The sequence below is a fragment of the Bacillus rossius genome, chromosome 2, assembly GCF_032445375.1.
Source record: "Bacillus rossius redtenbacheri isolate Brsri chromosome 2, Brsri_v3, whole genome shotgun sequence".
Classification (NCBI taxonomy): Eukaryota; Metazoa; Arthropoda; class Insecta; order Phasmatodea; family Bacillidae; genus Bacillus; species Bacillus rossius.
In genome coordinates, this window is record NC_086331.1 from 54,068,946 (window position 1) to 54,087,380 (window position 18,435).

Genomic DNA, 18,435 nt, shown 5'->3' on the forward strand with positions numbered 1-18,435 from the left:
CTTTAATTTATAGGAAGTTTGACATTTTAATGAAGCCATTTTTGATGTCGCGGGTCCATGAAAAACTCTTTGCTGTGTTTGCGTTGCTGATAACAACTGGCTGGCGCGCGCGCGCAAGCATTGTATTGCGACCATAGTCATGGTACGTGTACCAAATTATTCTATGCGTACCAGTTTTATAGCTCATAGTACACCGAGATGACCGAGATAGTTTTATTTTTGTTTCTCGTATTATTGTCAACTGTGGTACAAGTACACGAACGTTTTGGGATGAAAACGTGTGTGCTTTTTTTTTGTTCCCAGTCGTGTACCGTGTAGTGCTTCTCACGTTTTACTTTTCAGATGTACTATTTATTTTATAATGCTGTCCTCTTTGTGTAAACGTTTTGAATAGTGGCGTGTACAGGTTTTCAGTATTATTTAGTTAGCTAGTCGGGCTTTGTTTTGAAGATAAAAAGGAGAGAATAGAAGTAGAAGAGAAGATGGAAAAAAAAATTGCGCGGGATCAGATATGAGCGCGTGGTCTTGGGAAGAATATTGCCGTTGCTGAAAGCTAAGAGGTGAGTAATGAGTTAAATTGTTTATTCGGTTATATTCAAATTTTTAGCCCATTACTTTTATGGAGTAAACCATTTTTTTAATGAATTCCAATACAGGAAGAAAAATGAATGGTAAATATTAAGAGTAGCAGCTACTCATCGTCTACCAAACTATTGATATTATGTAGCGCATTAGCGGCATAGTTTTTTTTAATGAAAAATGCTTCTTTAGTGATAAAAAGTAGTCAATTAAAAAAACTACCTTTATGATGTCTATTTTTGCAGTTTTTCGGAGATTTCCAAACATGCCTGAAGAACTTGGAAACTATACGAAAAAGGGGGGGGGGGGGGGGGAATTTAAAAATCTTCGAAAAAACGAAGAAAATAAACATCGATAAGATAACGCTTTCTTTAATGACGATACGTTTTCAGACCAAAAGAAGCATTTGTCGGTAAATATGTAGAGTAGCGGTATTTGCGGAAAAAAATGGCTAAAAATCCGAAAATACTTTTATTATATGCTCTTTAACTTCCTCTTTTCATTAAACCCGGCGGAGATAAGAAATTACAAATACTTAAGGAGATATTGAATTTTTAATTTTCATCACAATACAATTCTAATTTTGTACATAATTATACATTTGAGTCATTTGAACTGCTGTTTACCTTTTCATCCCCCTTAAGAATGGTTAAAACATTTAATATTTTTGTAATACTCTGTTTTAAAGGCAAGCATGTCGTCTGCAAGGAAGAAGTGCAGATTCAGTCGTGATTGGCTTTACGATCCAAAGTTTTCTTGGCTGGAAGAAGTTGAAGGATCTCCACATTCAGCAAAATGTAAACTATGCCGGACAACATTTTCTTTAAGTAACATGGGGCGACGAGCGGTGACGAGTCACTCAGAATCTAAGAAACACCTTAAGGTTGTAGGAAGTGTATCTATGCCCCTTGCTGCATTTTTTCCATCAAGGGATTCTGTCAGCTTTGAAAGTAAACCGTCTGAAGAGGTTAATTTGGAGTACACTACCACTCAGCAGGTAAGAAATGAAAAGTCTATCCTTTCTTGCGATAATCCACAGCCAGTAGCGGCTCGTAAACAACTGGACAATTTTATGTTGGGGGAAGACGTTACAAAGGCTGAAATACTTTTTACTCTTCATGCTGTAACGACACACAAATCTATGCGTACATCTGCTAAAGACGTTGATCTTTTCCCAATAATGTTTCCGGACAGTAAAATTGCAGAGAAAATTAAACTACAGCGAGATAAACATGGTTACTTAATATTGTATGGTCTAAGTCCATATTTTAAAAATGAGCTCTTGCAGGTAATTGGAGATTCTGATCATGTTACGGTAGGATTTGACGAGAGTCTAAATAAAGTATCAAACAAACAACAAATGGACATCAACATTCGTTTTTGGGACACAGTCAGAGGAGAAGCTACAACTCGGTATCTGACTTCAGTATTTCTTGGCCATACCACTGCGCATGACTTACTTAGTGGTTTCTTGGGCTGTGCTCGACCATTCCTAAAGAAATTGGTCCAAGTTTCTATGGATGGTCCAAATGTTAATTACAAGTTCCTCAAGGATTTGAAGGCTTCGATGAAAGAAGATGAAATCGAACAAGTGATTTTGGACATGGGCAGTTGTGGACTGCATACATTGCACTGTGCATTTAAGGCTGGAATCACAGTCACAGGTTGGGATATTGTCACGTTTCTGCGAGCCTTGTATAATTTGTTTAAGTTTTCTCCTGCACGTCGAGCAGAATATACTACTTGGACTTCCAGTACTCTGTTTCCACAGAAATTTTGCTCTGTTAGGTGGTTAGAGAATCAAGTTGTAGCTCAGAGGGCAATAGAAATGTTACCTAATGTTGTAACCTTTGTGGAAACGACTTTGAAAGAAAAGAAATACAACCAATCTGCCAGCTTCACTATTGTTGAAAAATGTGTCGCAGATCCTCTACTGGGTGCTAAACTTGCCTTCTTCAAAACTGTGGCTTCAGACATTGAACCATTCCTAAGAGAGTTTCAAAGCGATGCTCCAATGGCCTCTTTTTTGCATTGTGCATTGTCGTCAACTTGCAGAAACATAATGGACAGATTTATGAAGTCCGATGTGCTGGAAAAGTGTTCCCTCACCAAGCTGGACATAGATAAATCAGAAAACCTCTTGAATGTGAAAGAAGTAAAGCTAGGGCATTCTACTAGAAGTGCCATTAGGAAATGTAGAGAGGTTAGGGGTACTAAACAAGTCACAGACCTTGACATTCTTGTCTTTCGTAAAGAATGTCTAATGTGTTTAAAGACAATCACAAAAAATTTTTTTGAAAGATCACCTTTGAAGCTCAAAGTAACTAAAGCTTTGTCCTGTTTTGACCCAGCTGTGGCTATCGAGGTGAATGTGGCATCCAAATGCCTTGAGACACTTCTGTCAATTTTAGTTGACAACAAGCTAATTGATGGTTTGTGTGCAGATCGAGCTGCGTCAGAGTACAGGGATCTATGCAAACGCCCTGGTGTTACAGCGTTGTTACACAGCTATTCACGAACTCAACAGAGGCTTGATCACTTCTGGCTGAGTTTGTGTAATGACAATACAAAGAATTTATGCAAAGTAATGAAGCTGGTGATGGTGCTGTCACATGGTAATAGCAATGTTGAACGAGGGTTTTCAGTCAATGCAGATTGTGTGGTGGAAAACCTGAAAGAAGAGAGTCTAATCGCTAGGCGAATGGTGTATGATGCTGTTAAAGCTGCAGGAGGAGTGTCCAACGTTACAATAACTAAAAGCTTGATTCATGCTGCTAGAAACGCTCGTGCACGCTCAAAGGAAGCTGCTGATTTACGCCAAAAAGAAGATCTGCAGAAGGATACTTTGAAAGCAATAAAGAAGAAAGCAAGTAACGATTTGAAGGAACTTGTAGAAAAGAAAGCAAGGCTGTTACTGGAAGCTCAAAGAGAGGCAAATATAATTGACATGAAAATTACAGACCTCTCAAAAATGGCTTCTTAAAAGTGTGAATAAATAGTGCGCGTGATTTACCTAATAAACCTCAAGATGTAGCACAATATCATGACAGAGTAAATAAGGTAACTTGTAGAAAAGAAAGCTAAGGTGCTAGGATATTACTTGAAGCTCAGAGACAAATAATTGACATGAAAATTACAGACCTCTCAAAAATGGTTTTTTAAAAGTGTGTATAAATAGTGTATATGTGTGTTTTACTAACTAAACCTCAAGATGTAACAAATTATCATGACAGAGTAAATACGGTAAGTGTGTGGGATTATGTGACTATTATTGTTTGTCTGATTTTGGTTTTGACATATATTAGTGTATGTTCTCTGATAAGTTAGTTAATATGCAAAAAAAGAAGTTTTTACGCTTTAAAAAATTGATGATATTGTTAGGCATGGTCAGGGAATAAAAATTATTGTCCTGGAAAAGTCAGGGAAAAGTCAGGGAATTTATTCTTTACAGTTTGGTAGCCACCCTGTGTTGGATGTTGGTTATCTCCTCAGCATACACAATTTTCAATGTATACACACAGAGAAGAGTAAATATTTTGGATGACTGTGTGTGACTTGAGATGTTTATAATGCCACACACATGGAGAGCAGGTGTGGGGCTGTGAGACTATCTTAACTCTGCTTTAGTGTGAGGTGGCACATGGCAGAATGAAACCGTTGAACTTAGTTTGTGTTGTGGTATGCTGAACTGAAATTGGTTTGCATTCTTGGGGCTGCTATATGTTAGACCAAGTCGTAGCCTGGTTCCTCTCTCCAATCTTGCCCTGTACACTTTAGTTTATAACAATATCTTAATTGGTATATACTGTAACATTACTAAGAAATTTTTATGTTATTTGTTTAGAAAGTTATTAAGGATAGATAGTAGTAGGGTGTTTATGTTAAAAGTTATCTATGATGTATATTTTTTTGGTTACAAAATGGATGGCATAGTTAATAATGAATTTGTTAATTGAGCTTAATAAATACTCATTTTCTTTGTACAATACATAGTTTGTGTATTCATTGTTTTTGATTGAAAGAACATTTGTAAATATAACTATTGAATTTTTCAGTCGTTATGGAACCCCCGAGCAGCTGAAAGAACTGGTGGACACAGCACATGCGAGTGGCTTATTTGTGATGCTGGATATCGTTCACTCTCACGCATCCAAAAACGTACTTGATGGTTTGAACCAGTTTGATGGCACAAATAGTTGTTTCTTCCACGATGGTGCTCGTGGGGATCACCTGCTGTGGGACAGTCGCCTCTTCAACTATTCAGAGTGAGTTTTAACAGCTTAAGCTGAAAGGTGCAAATTTATATTAACTTAACTCCTAATCAAAGAATGTTTTTAATTTGTGGAAAATTTTTCTAAATTAACACGGATATGTAACTTTTTTTGCTTCTTTATTTTGGGATGAAAAGATAATTCAATGTTTGATCCACAAAGCATTAAAAAAATTTATAACCTTTAGTTTAAAAAAAAAAGTATACTAAAATTGTGAGAATACAGGCAAAAATTGTGTAACTTTTTTTAGTGTTTAATATATTGGAGTGTGTGTTTTTTTTTTATTATTATTAAAGAAATAGTGGTTTTCTTGCTAGAACTTACTTATGCCTATTTGGTTTGCTGTTACAACCGTTTCAGAGAAACATTCTTTCTAATAGCTATACCATGACTGATGTGACAGTTCTCATCCTTCTTTCATTCCTGATCTATGTTGCACAACTTTCTTTCTTTAATTTAATGATCACATTAAAAGGAAGCTGTTTTTTAATAAAACTTTTTTGAAGCAATCTACAGCAGTATTTTCCAAATTCTGACCACTGTGGTGCTATTTATCAAAGTACAAATTTAGTAAGAAGGATTCTGTATTCGAATCCGGGTTAAGCCATGTATTGTACTCAGTTTTTAAATATGAGATTAGGAATAGTTTAGGTAGTAAGCTATCGGCATAAAAGTTAGTAAGATCAATAAATATTAAAAATTAAAACTCTTTCAGGTTATTGTGATTAGTGAATTATGTGAAGCAAAATACACACTTGGTTTACATTTAAATTAGAAACTGCTAAATGAAATAATAACTTGTTGATAAAAATTCTCTATTATAGTGTAGGAGAATGGATACAGAAATTTTCTACAACATAAACAGATAAAATAAGCACTAGTTTTTACAGTTTTCATGTTTAGGGTAAATGGTTTGTTTATTTTGTATTGATTTAAAAAAAAACTTGTGATGAAATGTGTCCAAAAACATAAAATATATTGTATTTCGTGGCATTTATTTGAACAAGCAGAACATGAAAACAGAATAGTGTAAAATATCTAGTCTTCCTAAACCAACTGAAGTCTAGGCTTTATTTTACATCTAGTGTGGTATTCAGACAACCTCATTTTTAAAGGCCTTCAAAATATTCAATGTTTTAATTTGGTAGAGGTTGGTGGCTTTCGTATGTGTGATGTTTCTACTGTCATTTTTTTATCAAAGAATAATTAATACACTCAACTGAAATAGTTTGTGTAATACTTCTTTCAATTCTTATACATTGTGTGCAGGGTGTCTACTGACCCTGGAAAACCTGGAAAACCTGGAAATATCAGGGAATTTTGTAATCAGGGAATAATCAGGGAAAAATCAGGGAATTTTTTTAAAATCAGGGAATTTTTGTTTGGTAGGTTGTAGTTGGCAATACGTTTTTTGTTTATTGATCAGCTTGCATTGACGTGGCATCATGTGTATCCCCTCCCATTTTTATTTTTGAATGGCAAATAACGAACAGTTCCCACATCCATTTTCTTTTATTTACCATCGGATTCGGAAGTGGCATCAAATCACGTAATACAAACTGGTTTAAGATGGTCTGTTATCCTGCTGACGTGACGTGCTGCAGCATGTGCTTCCCACGTTCAGATTATACCGACAGGTGCATTAAATTTTAAGTATCTATGGATGCCCTCAACGTAAACTGGACATTTTTGTTAGCTTTGAAAATACATATCACAGACACTTTTTGTGAAGATTTGCCATCGTTGCTAGAAATTGGTAGCTGTGGGCTTCATACGGTCCATGGTGCTTTCAAAACTGGAATTTCTGTTACACAATGGGACGTTTTTAGTTTTTTGAGGCACAGTTACTTTTTGTTTAAGCATGTACCTGAATGGAGGGCAGATTACATTAGAATAACTGGATCAGAGCTTTTTCCCAAGAAATTTTGTGCAATCAGATGGTTAGAAAATACTGCAGTTGCTGAGCGTGCCATGAAAACGTTACCCCACCCAAAGAAATTTGTTAGTGAAGTTTCTATTTCATCTGTCTCTTTCAATGTAGTGAAAAGTGCTCTTGAAGATAGTCTTCTAGAAGTAAAATTGACATTCTTCCACTCTTTAGCATCAGAGCTGGAATTGTTTCTCACAATGTTCCAAAGTGAAGCACCCATGGCACCTTTTCTCTATGATTCACTGGTAGACATTTTATTAGCTTTGGCAGGAAAGTTTTTGAAACCAGAAATACTGAAGAGCTTTAGGGAGAAACGCAATGTATCTCGATTGGATGTAGATAACCAGGAAAATCTATTGACTGCTAACAATATCAAGTTGGGTTATGCAGTACGCCATGCCATCAAGAAAGAGAAAGTACCAGAAAAGTCTGTCCTGTTACAGAAAAATGATAGGCCTTGTCTAAAGGTTATGGTAAAAAAACTTCAAGACAAAAGTCCCCTGAAGTACAATCTTACCAAGGGAATTACCTGCTTATGTCCGTCTGTGGCTTTAAATTCGGGTGTGAGGAAACAGCGTGTGAAGTACAGTTTAGAATGTTGTCTTCAAGACAGGTGGCTATCAGGACAAGAAGCTGATAACATTGAGTGATCATATCAGTTGGTATGTTCCTCGCAAGATTCTGCAGCACTGTTCTCGTCTTTTTCTTGATCACTTGTGGATGCTCATTCTTAAGGCACATACAGTAGCTGCCAAAACAGGCCTTCTAAAGTTTGTGAGGATGGTGTTGGTACTTTCCCATGGAAATGCATCATTGGAAAGAGGATTTTCAGTGAATTCTAATCAGCTGACTGAAAACTTGCAGGAAGAAATACTGATCGCACAAAGACAGATGCATGACTTTGTTCAATGTTCTGGAGGTGTAGAGCATGTTGATATCACCAAGTCCATGTTACAGTATGTAAGAAATGCTAGTTGTAGGTGTAAGGAAGCCCTGCAAACAAAACAAAAAGAAAAGGAAGCTACAGACAAGAAGAAGGCAGAAAAAAGAAGAGTTGAAGAGGAGATCAAGGCATTGCAGTTGAAGAAGGCTCGAATGTTGGATTTGGCTCGTTCTGAAGTAAGTGCAATAGACGCAAAAGTTGAGTCACTGCGAAATTGATGGGAGCTTCCTTTTACTAATGTTTTTTTGCAAAAGGAAGTGTGTGAAATATTTGTAGCAGCATGTTTTATTTGCCATCAATTGAGTCACTTTGGCCACGTTTGGAAGAAGGTAATTTTTTTACTAATTTAAGTAAGTTGAAATACTTTGAAACCCGTCAATGTAATATTATGCAGTTTTTTTTTTCAGTTTCTTGGAATGTCGTAATTGTGTTAAAGAAAACCTGGAAAAATTCAGTTTTAGACCTGGAAAACCTGGAAAAATCAGGGAATTTCATTTACTAGATCTGGTAGACACCCTGTGTGTGTTATGTTTTCAGTAATTTGTGGGTATATAATTCTGTTGTTTTGACTGAGCCGAGCAGTTTCCTTCCATTGCAGATATGAAGTGTTAAGATTTCTACTGTCAAATCTACGGTGGTACGTTGATGAATACAAATTTGACGGCTTCCGGTAAGTATGCTTCAAAAATTTTACATTTGGGTTATTTCATGCCAAATAACCTGATTTTGAAATATGATTGTGCTTCACAATCTCAGATTTCATTTAAAATTATTGTTCTTTGCATACCTACTCATAAAATAATAACTAATATTTTTTTATAGAATTTTTCAATGACAACAGTTGTGATCTTCATCTAGCACTTTAGAAAGTATAATGGTGCAGATTTGGAACACTATAATAGAGAACATGTAAGCCCACTAGGTTTAGTGTCTGGCGTGTGTGGCTGTTGAGCCAAGGTGTCTGGGTTCCATTCCCAGCCGGGTAGGAGGATTTTTCAAACTTACTCCCCGAGTTCAGGACTGGGGGTTTGTGATGTTCCTTTCACTTTCATCTCTCGGAAGCCAGTGTAAAACCACTGCGGAATCATCCTGCCTCTTCAAGCATAGGGACGTTAAGGGGCCTCCCTAGTAGCATCAGAAGTTAGCGGAACACTATGTTTTTTAAATAATGATGGGACTTTATTAATCGACACTACGAATCTGAAAATTTTTCACCCACGAGAAGATACTACACGAATTTTGCATAGACGTTTACATTTTTGTTTTTTTCTATCAAAATATGAAATAAAAAATCACCAACTTGTCCAACTTTGGGGCCATATTATACTGCTTAGGAGAATGACAGAAAAAAAGTACAAGTCTAGGCAAAAAGATAATTTTTTTCTGAAGAAATTCTTGTATTTAAAACATATAGTCATCGCTTTAAATTCCGAGATTTCTTTTATGCAATTTCTGCAAATCCTGAAAGTTTTCCACCGTCTCGTGCTGCCGCTCGGCGAAGCCAGCTCGCAGCCCACAGCTCAGGTAGCGTGGTGGTGGAACCCGTGCCCGGAGGGGAGGCAGGCTACCTGTGTGTGCGTGCGTGCGTGCGTGCGTGACAGGGAGACAACCCACAACCGGCAACAAAAGATAATCCCGTGACCGAAAGAAATTCTCAGAATTGCTTTTAGTGTGCCTCGCCACAGTACCATGTGCTCGACTTACTCTGTGACTATATTCGTGTATCTCTAAAACATTGCTTTTGTTTAAACTACAAATATCCTAAAGCTTACAATACTAGATCATGTATTATGAAATAAAGTATTGAAACTGATCAAACAAAACATTGAAAGTTGTCTTACAAAATATTTATTGGTGGCTTTACAGTCTCGCTAGCTAATTCGACAAAATTTTTATTTAACTTTAACATGAAAATACACTTCATTGTTTTTCCTTCTATTTTTAATAAAAATTCAAAAAAACAATTATTATACCACCCAATATTTTTTTAAATTATTTTAGTTTTCCAAAATTATTTTACACATCTTACAACGCCGGGGAAAAATTTTATACTGGTATTAACCAAATGGTTAAATATTTATAAAAGTTTTGATACTTAAAAATGTAGGTTTATATAAAATGTATGTTAAGTTAAAAGAAAAATCGTATTTTTAAAACTAAATGTCATTTTGCTATGCTTTTTAGTTAGATAGATATCTGATGGTCTGCACTGTTTTAAAAATGTTCATGGAATGATAAATATTAAATAAAAACTAGGAAAGTTCTATATTAAATAAGCTAGTCAGAAGTATATAAATGTTCCTCCTGGCGCAGGAGTCACGAGGAGGATTGAAGATGGGGTCAGTGACCGATCGCTCACATATGTAGTTATGGATGGTACGTTATTAATTACAAAATTCAAAAACCATTTTGAAGTTAATAAGTATAAATAGTGGGAATTTTTAATAAAGATGACTTACATTTTCAGATAAACTTATTTCTAAAAAGTTGATTAATTAATAAGGGCAGGAAATAAATTGTTTACAGCAATTATACAAAATTATTAAAATTTTACTAACCACAATTAGTTTATCCAAAAACCAAAATTAAGTAAATATTGCCCATACATTACAAAATCCACGAAAGAACCTTGCAAATTATTTTTGTTAGATGCATTATTTTGCTTTCAAGTTCTTTATTTTTTAATACTTCACCTACTTATAATTATTACATATTTGGCACATGGTCCGTCACGCCCAATTAAAGGGCCTGAATAATTAGAACGCGTTTCTGATAAAATGTCACACCTGTTACTTTACCTGCAACCCGGAGCGTTGTGATATAAATTATTGTACACTCGTGATGTTGGCAATCAACTTAAATATTTATGAGTTAAAACAAGACATAACTATAACGGATAATCAAAAAAAATGTAAAATTTTGAAAGCTTGTTCTGTTTTTATATAGTACACAAAGCAGTTAAACCATAAATTATTTGTTGTTGAAAAAAAAAAATCCTTAATCTTTCATGCTTTTTTCCTTGATTTTTATTTCCAGATATTTCCGTTGTAGTAATTCTTATATATATAACCATATAGCAATCTAGAAAAAAATTAAGGTAGCCTTATTCCAAATATATTATGATAGACGTTAGTTAACTAAGAATATAAATTCACTTTACAACCACAGCTTGTACACAAGTCGTAAAAAAACATGGGTTCTACTTACAGGCCGTATTGAACGTAGTAGGTTTATGACATATACAACAGCAATAAACATATGGCTGAGTCTGCTTCCATGTACACTTTTAAGTTATCACTTTTAAAGCGGGTAAAGTGTACCTATCAAGTAGCTTAGCATTACCCAAAGTGAATGTCGTGCTCCAGAAAATGTTCGAACTATGTAATATTTGTATCACTGTTGCGTTACAGACCTGGAACTTTTTTTCAGTGCGCGATGTCACTCTTATGTAAAAAATATGTCGTGTTTAGCGCAAACGTGTTCGAATGAATCCACATTGAGCTGCCAAAGAATACCTATAGATGTCGGCAACATACATAAGTATACAAACCAACGTTTACAAGTGTATTCATACGTAAGTATAAAACTGGCGGCGGGCCATGCAGTTGGTTCTTCGCGTACAGTCCACTGACGGGATAAGAAGCGTCAAAGATCTTATATGGCTATTCTGTAAACTTGTATGTCATTTCACTGCCTGCTTTAGACAAACAACATCCATTACTTTTAGCTTTGGCTTGAAAAGAATTACTCCGGCCGGCTTTCTTATAAGACTTATTTCAGCTCCTCGTGCGACCAGTGTGTATAATTTGTCCGCGGCCTTATCTTTGGGTGAAAGTTATTTGGAAGGGAAGTTGTATCGGTAATGTTATTGTTCATCATGTATTACATAACAATTATACTTACATACGCACATGTGTTTTTAAAATATATGTTTAATAATTTGCAATACAAAGTGTGTTGAATTTCATTTAAGTATTGATTTTTTTTTACATTATGTACGAACATAATAATCACAATATTTCACGAGAAATTTTTAACACATTTTACGAAGCAATCTCTAATTTCTTCCACACCTCATGGTTAACCTTACTATTTTATTTCATGTTTCAGTTGATTTAAACTGTTTGGAATCATAATATGACAGACAATGAAGAATATTAGTTGCAGTAAATTTTATGAGAGGATTTACTTATTACATTAAAAATACCTCAATTTTTACCTCAAAGGAAAAAGTTGCATATCATTAAATGATAAATATTTGTTTCCCATTAATATAGTTTATGAACATAACTTATTGTGATAATACCTACATTAGTTAAATTGTGTTTTTGTAATGCTCTCCTATTTCAGTAAAATTCTTGGGCAAATTGAATAGCATATACTTAGTCGATCTTAAAAATAAGCTTTTGGAATACATAAATGTAATAAATTATGTTCTCGTGATTTTAACAATTAAATATTTCTTCGCATGAAAAAATTAATTAACTAAAAAAATATTTCAGTACATTTATACTCAAGGACTAAACATTTTTATTTTAATTTTAAATAATATTGTATGTACGAGGTTTTTTTTTCAACCTCCGATCGGCTGTAATAAAAAAAGGGAATGAATTGGGAAATTATTTTAATGTCAAAAGAAACGTACATCTTTACTCTATTTTTTCACATAATCACCGTGCAGATTGAGGCATTTGTCGTACCGATGCACCAGCTTTCCAATACCCTCTGCATAAAATGATGCCTCCTGCCTATTCAGCCACGTTTTAACAGTGCTCTGCAGTTCATCATTGGTGTTGAAGCGTCGTCCTCCAAGCCACTTTTTCAACGTGGGGAAAAGGTGATAGTCACTCGGTGCCAAATCCGGACTGTCAGGAGGGTGATCAAACACTTCCCATCTTCAACTGAGGTGTGAGTTGGCCGCTCAACATGGTTGGTGGAACGGGGTAAACACTACGAGACGTGTCGATTCGTGTACGAGCGATTAGGGTATCGATTAATGGGCATGCCATGGAGAAATGAAACTGTAATCACACTGCAGGGCACTGTTAAAACGTGGCTGAATAGGCAGGAGGCATCATTTTATGCAGAGGGTATTGGAAAGCTGGTACATCGGTACGACAAATGCCTCAATCTGCACGGTGATTATGTGGAAAAATAGAGTAAAGATGTACATTTCTTTTGACATTAAAATAATTTCCCAATTCATTCCTGTTTTTTTTATTACAGCCGATCGGAGGTTGAAAAAAAAAAATAACCCCCGTATGTATACTTTTCTAAAAAAAGTAGATTCAAGAAAACAAATTTTCTTCTTTTTTATTTTGTTCTTGAACTTACTTGACAAGCTTCAACTTTATACTTTCGGTATAGCACTTTTCGATTTATTCTACAGATTTTCGCCCGTGATTCCAGCTTTACACTTCACTGACACCTTGAGCACAACAGTCAGTGCACACTGAGTTCTTCCATACCACCCGCGCTTGTCTTCGATAAAATCTGAACTCAGGTGGATTCAGCGTGACTGACTAAGCCTGCAGTCTGAATCCACCTGTAGGTCGCTGTTGCAACAGCTAAGAAATTTACACTGCTCGTAAACAGTCTGTATGTAACTCGGAACGGGATTCCAGTTCATCGTGTATATTTATTCATCATATTGTGCAACGTTAAAGTCATTAAAAAAATATATGCAAAAAAATAAAATGCTAAACATGTAATAAGTGCCAGAAAATAATAATATGCAGTAATATTAAGTGTAACTAAATACGACGTGAACTCTAGAATACAAATTTGACGATGTGTCATTGGTGGGAACACTTGTTTGTTCCTAACATTTTTTTCTCTACACAATTTTAAAGTGAGTTTGACATACACTTTTTCTTCAGGAAGTAAGTTATAATTTTGTTTGTCTTTATTGCGATTTGTGTCTAAGAGTAAAAATATTTAATATTATTTTCATCATTTTATTCCCAGTTTTATTACTCAACTATTAGTAGGACGTGATTTCTCGTCGCGGTGCGAAAGACTTTTATGAATGAAAGTGTAACTGTTCGTGCAAAACCATTCATCACACAAATGTCAGTTCGAAAGTATAATGTTGGAAATTTTTTAATTATATAATTTTTACAAAATTTTTTCTGAAAACACAAGCTAACGCATCGATTTTTGGTGACAGCATTTTTTTTAATGTATGTAAATCTCTTAATTATGTAGAACGTTAATTAAAAAATAAAAATAAATGTTTTAATTAGAATTGACGATTGTTTGCATTTCATGGATATGGACTGGATCGCAACACTAATTTAATGTTTCAAGTTAATAAACACTGTCAGGAAGCAAGCAAGGCAATGCGAGAAATTTGTCCTTTTGGTTGAATGTAGCGAAAGGGAAAAACTGTCACCTTTCTTGCCACGATCTTGTTTGCAGATAACGCAGGTATGAGCTGCAAATGGACTCCACACAGCTAGGACTTTTCAATGACAGATGGTGGCAATTTCTCTAACTGACCGACAGCCTTTTACTGGCGACAGGTCGACCTGAAGCTCTGTCACCACTCTGGAGTCTAGTCCGACGCCACAGTTCGCGACCGCCCCTCTTACACGATCATATTACACAGCCACAATGAGTGCTAACTGGCAGCACGACGGGAAACGGCATAAGCCGCCCCCAAAAGACCAGACCTGACCAAACCAATGCGGACTTAAAGTCCAAGTGCCCCACCCCTTGCATAGTAGAACTTCTACCACGCCCCACTCTTCTTCCAGGACCATCCTTCTATTCCTGTAATCCACCTGCTTGTAATAATGCATGACCTTTGGATCCCGCATGTATGTGCCCAGGGTTTTCCCTCTGTCTATGGAGGTTTTACCTGGGCCCAACTTATCTAGTTTTAGTCTAGAATTAAGAGTGAGGGGAGTTAGTCATGGCAAAAACATCTGCCATGGCTGGCCAATCCCCTCCTAGCACATGATGCACGTGACCTTTTCTGCATGGTTAAAAACCCGCATGTTTAGAGCGTATAGGGCTTGCCCTGAGATGCACTTAGAGTCTTCCCTACCTAGACCCCTCCCTTACACACTTAGTTTTAACTTAGGTTAGGAAAAAAAAAAACAATGACAAAAGAGCCTTCCCCTCCAACCCTCCCATTATTCCGCCCCCCTCGCTGAAACGCCCTCTCCCCCCACCACCGCGGCGCAGGCGACAGGCTCAGGTATATCGCCCCGCCCAACCACTGGCTGTAGCACATGGCCAGTGGCCCAACGCGCTAAAAATTTTTACTAGGGAGGCCCGTTAAGGCTGACACCACCATGGCTGCTCACAACACTCAGCAATGGGCTAAAACAAATCAACATCATCATCTTCATCATCATCATAATAATAATCATCATAATAATAATCATCATCATCATCATCATCATCATCATCATCATCATCATCTTCCATCATCATCATCATCTGACAACATAACCTGAATCTAGAAAGATGATTTTACCTAAAATAGTTACTACTGCTGTTTTCAAACAAATTTTGATAACAGGCAAGTTTAATTTCAAGCACTTAAAAATAAGACTGAAATGAATTTAGAGTAGTATGTGGAGGTAAGTAGATATTACAGAGAATGAGAAATTTGTTAGTTTTTAAGTTTTAATTTTCATCCACACAGCTTCAATTCCTGGATAATCTAGAGAATTGATAAGTTGAACTGAAGGAAAGGTGTGTTTGTTCATTGCTGTTAAAACATCACCACCACATTTTTTTCTCAGTCAGCAAAGCCTCTCTATAATTCCTGAAGATATGATAATTGTCATTGAAATAATGAAAATTATTATTAGAGTTATTAAGCCAGGTTTCAGTTAAACAGATTATATCATTGTGAGAGCTAAGAAGATTATCCAAAAATTCAACAGATTTTGTTCTAAGACCTCTAACATTTTGGTAAAATAATTCCCACTCTTTCATATTGAATGCACAAAAACAGTTTTACGATGCTCCTCCAGGCACCACGGTAGGAACCAATGAGATTTTCGAAACTGAGAAAGCTTTGGTGCTAGCTGAGAAAAGTCTTCTTCGAAAACTGATATATGAAACGACGCATAGGAGTCATATTTTGTCCTTAGGTTCACGGCTTTGACATGCATAATATTAAGCTAATTTGAGATGTATACATTAATTTCTTTTCCGTAAATATCAGGATCAAACCGCGTGACAAACAAGGCCTTATTATATTATACAAACAACAAAGTAAGGAAGTATCATGTAGGCCAGACAAGTATCAGAATGTGTTCAGAGAGAAGCAGCGCAGGTAAAATAAATTTTATTGTAAATAGGAAACACTCTTCTGTTTACTTGTAAATGTGGATTGTAGATTGAATGCTTGGTAACAAATTAAGCCAGATTTAAAAAATATTTAAAATATTTAATTTTATTATTAATATAATTTAATTTTAATATAGTATATTATAAAATAATTTAATTCTTAAGGCTTTACAAAAAGGAGGCAACTGAGAACGATAAATAAATACAAACTTAGTTTGCCTGAGGTTTAACGTGGCCAAAGAACAACCGTAGTACACTTATTGAGTTTTTAATATATTTCCCATTTGACTTTTAATCTTACATTAATTTCGCCTGTTAAATATTATATTAATTAATGGAGAACATTACATACAAAGGTGAATGTCCTGTTTTATTTTCTTACATTAAAAGATTCACATTTTTACAATAAAAACTAGACTTCATTAGAGAAAACAAAAAAAAATTCTAGGTCATTATTTTGAGCTTCTGGTGAAACTGAGTCCACTCACAGCAAGTGACTGAGCGAGAAGGAATTTTGACTTTCGTAATAAGCATAACTTCTTGGGGTGGACTTATCTCTTTGCCAGTCTATGCCAGGATGCAACTCATGCAGTGGCAAGGGCCCATGAAAATAAGGCTTGGAGCCCTCTGCATCAAGACAGGTAAAAGCATGGCAGCTCCATCAGGAGATGTAGGTCCATAGTACAGCAGGAACTAAGGTGGTCAAAAGTTGGGGGTGGAGCTGAGCCCACACTACCCAAAAGGAACATGCATAGTGAGTTAAGGAAACCGGAAATAAAAGCTCCAAAAGGTTCAATAGAAACCGACAAAGAGCGCGGAAAATAACAGAAAAACTTACTTACCAAATGGTGGGTAGAGCACAAATATTTAGCCATAGGTAATGTCGGAAAACACCCGCAATCACACTCAACAAACTTATAGAAGACTACGAAACTAACACAGTCCATGATAAACGGACAAAACCCCTTTGCGCGCGGCTACATGACGATATGACTGACTTCCGGCAAAAATTTTACTGCAGAGAGAATTCAGGAGCAGAGAAAAAAAAAATTGTGTCCAAGTTCGCGCATCCAAAGAGACAGTCCTCTGGCGAGGGAAGCGCACGTAGTTAAAAGGGGTAAAACATGTCTGAGAAGAAATACAAAACCAAAAAAACAAAAGAAGAATGCTAAGGCTGGAAGTGGGGGGGGGGGGAGGGGGGGAAGTGGCACTGCGTGGTAGTGTGGGAAACAGAATTGGTAGCCCCGATATATAGTTGTTGACAGTGCTGCTAGGTAGCGCTCAGAGACACGGCAGTGAAGCATACCGCCAGGGGGACGAGAGGGGGGAGCTGGGGAGGGTTCTTAGAAGAACAGCGAAAAACATTGGGGCAGGGGTGCGGGATAAGTTCTGGCGCTGACTAACATGCTATGTTTATGCGTGCTCTGGTGGCACGAAAAGGGATCCGTGCGCCTGATTAAACTTGCCGCGCCCGTGCATTGGCTGCGCTGACGGGAGCGGAGCGCTCGAATACAGGGTCGTGCTGCCGGTGCTTTGGACTGGAGAAATTACATGCTGGAACGTGCAGAAGGGCATGGGATGGTGTGGCGCATCCGGCCGCTGCGGTCGTACTGACTGACTTAAGTTGAAACAGTAAAGGTACCAAATGGGGTACAGAAATTAAAAAAAATTAATCATGAGTCTCGTCACCTTGGTCAAAAAACAAAAAAAAATAAAAATAAAAACCTTAAAGATGCCAAGGAAAATGTTGAATTTGTAACAAAAAAAACCTTTTAGTGACCAAAAGAACATTTGTGTTTCAATTTTTTATTGCAAAAAGTATCTACTAACGTGAACACATCACTTTACTTCTCTGCCTTACTCTCAATCTTTTAAACAAATAATTGTTTTAACACAAGCAAAATCACAGTTATTAAGTTAAAATAACATTTATTCTTTTCATAACAAACTTAAAAAAAAATTGTAATTGAAAGACTATTGGCTCAACAACACACAGCAGCCTGAACACCGACTGACAACTAAGGAGCGCGGCAGACACTTCCCTCACCCTGCCTGCATCAAGTGCCTCTCCAGAGGAGAGTATCAAATGAAAGTAACCTTAGTGCGCAATAAAAAATAAATTTTATGCTGTTGATGTTCAGTCTCCAAGGTATCAAAATAACCGGGAATCAATTTTTTTTTCCTGGTTCTTTTACTGTATCAAAATTATTGGGAATTCCCTACTGTATCAAAAGTATTGGGAATTCCTGGTACGTCTGGGACCGGGATTTCCCGGTTCTAAACCCTTATTGATACCAGGCACATTGAAGTCATCAAGTATTATCAGTTTATCTTGATAGTTGGTGAGTTTATCTTCTCCGGTTTCAAGATACATAGCATATGTATTAGTTGTGATTTTTGGG

General features: G+C 36.3%; 1 protein-coding gene across 2 annotated transcripts in view; it reads left to right on the plus strand.

Annotated features, from left to right (window-relative positions):
* Positions 1 to 18,435, plus strand: part of LOC134529286 (1,4-alpha-glucan-branching enzyme) — a 168,355-nt gene that overhangs the window by 32,227 nt on the left and 117,693 nt on the right. Inside the window, exons 8-9 of one of the 2 annotated variants that reach the window (XM_063363193.1) lie at positions 4,635 to 4,844; positions 8,322 to 8,393. In XM_063363193.1, the coding sequence (XP_063219263.1) occupies positions 4,635 to 4,844; positions 8,322 to 8,393 (282 nt within the window). The remainder of the gene's footprint in view (positions 1 to 4,634; positions 4,845 to 8,321; positions 8,394 to 18,435) is intronic. The other variant, XM_063363194.1, reaches the window with a different exon arrangement.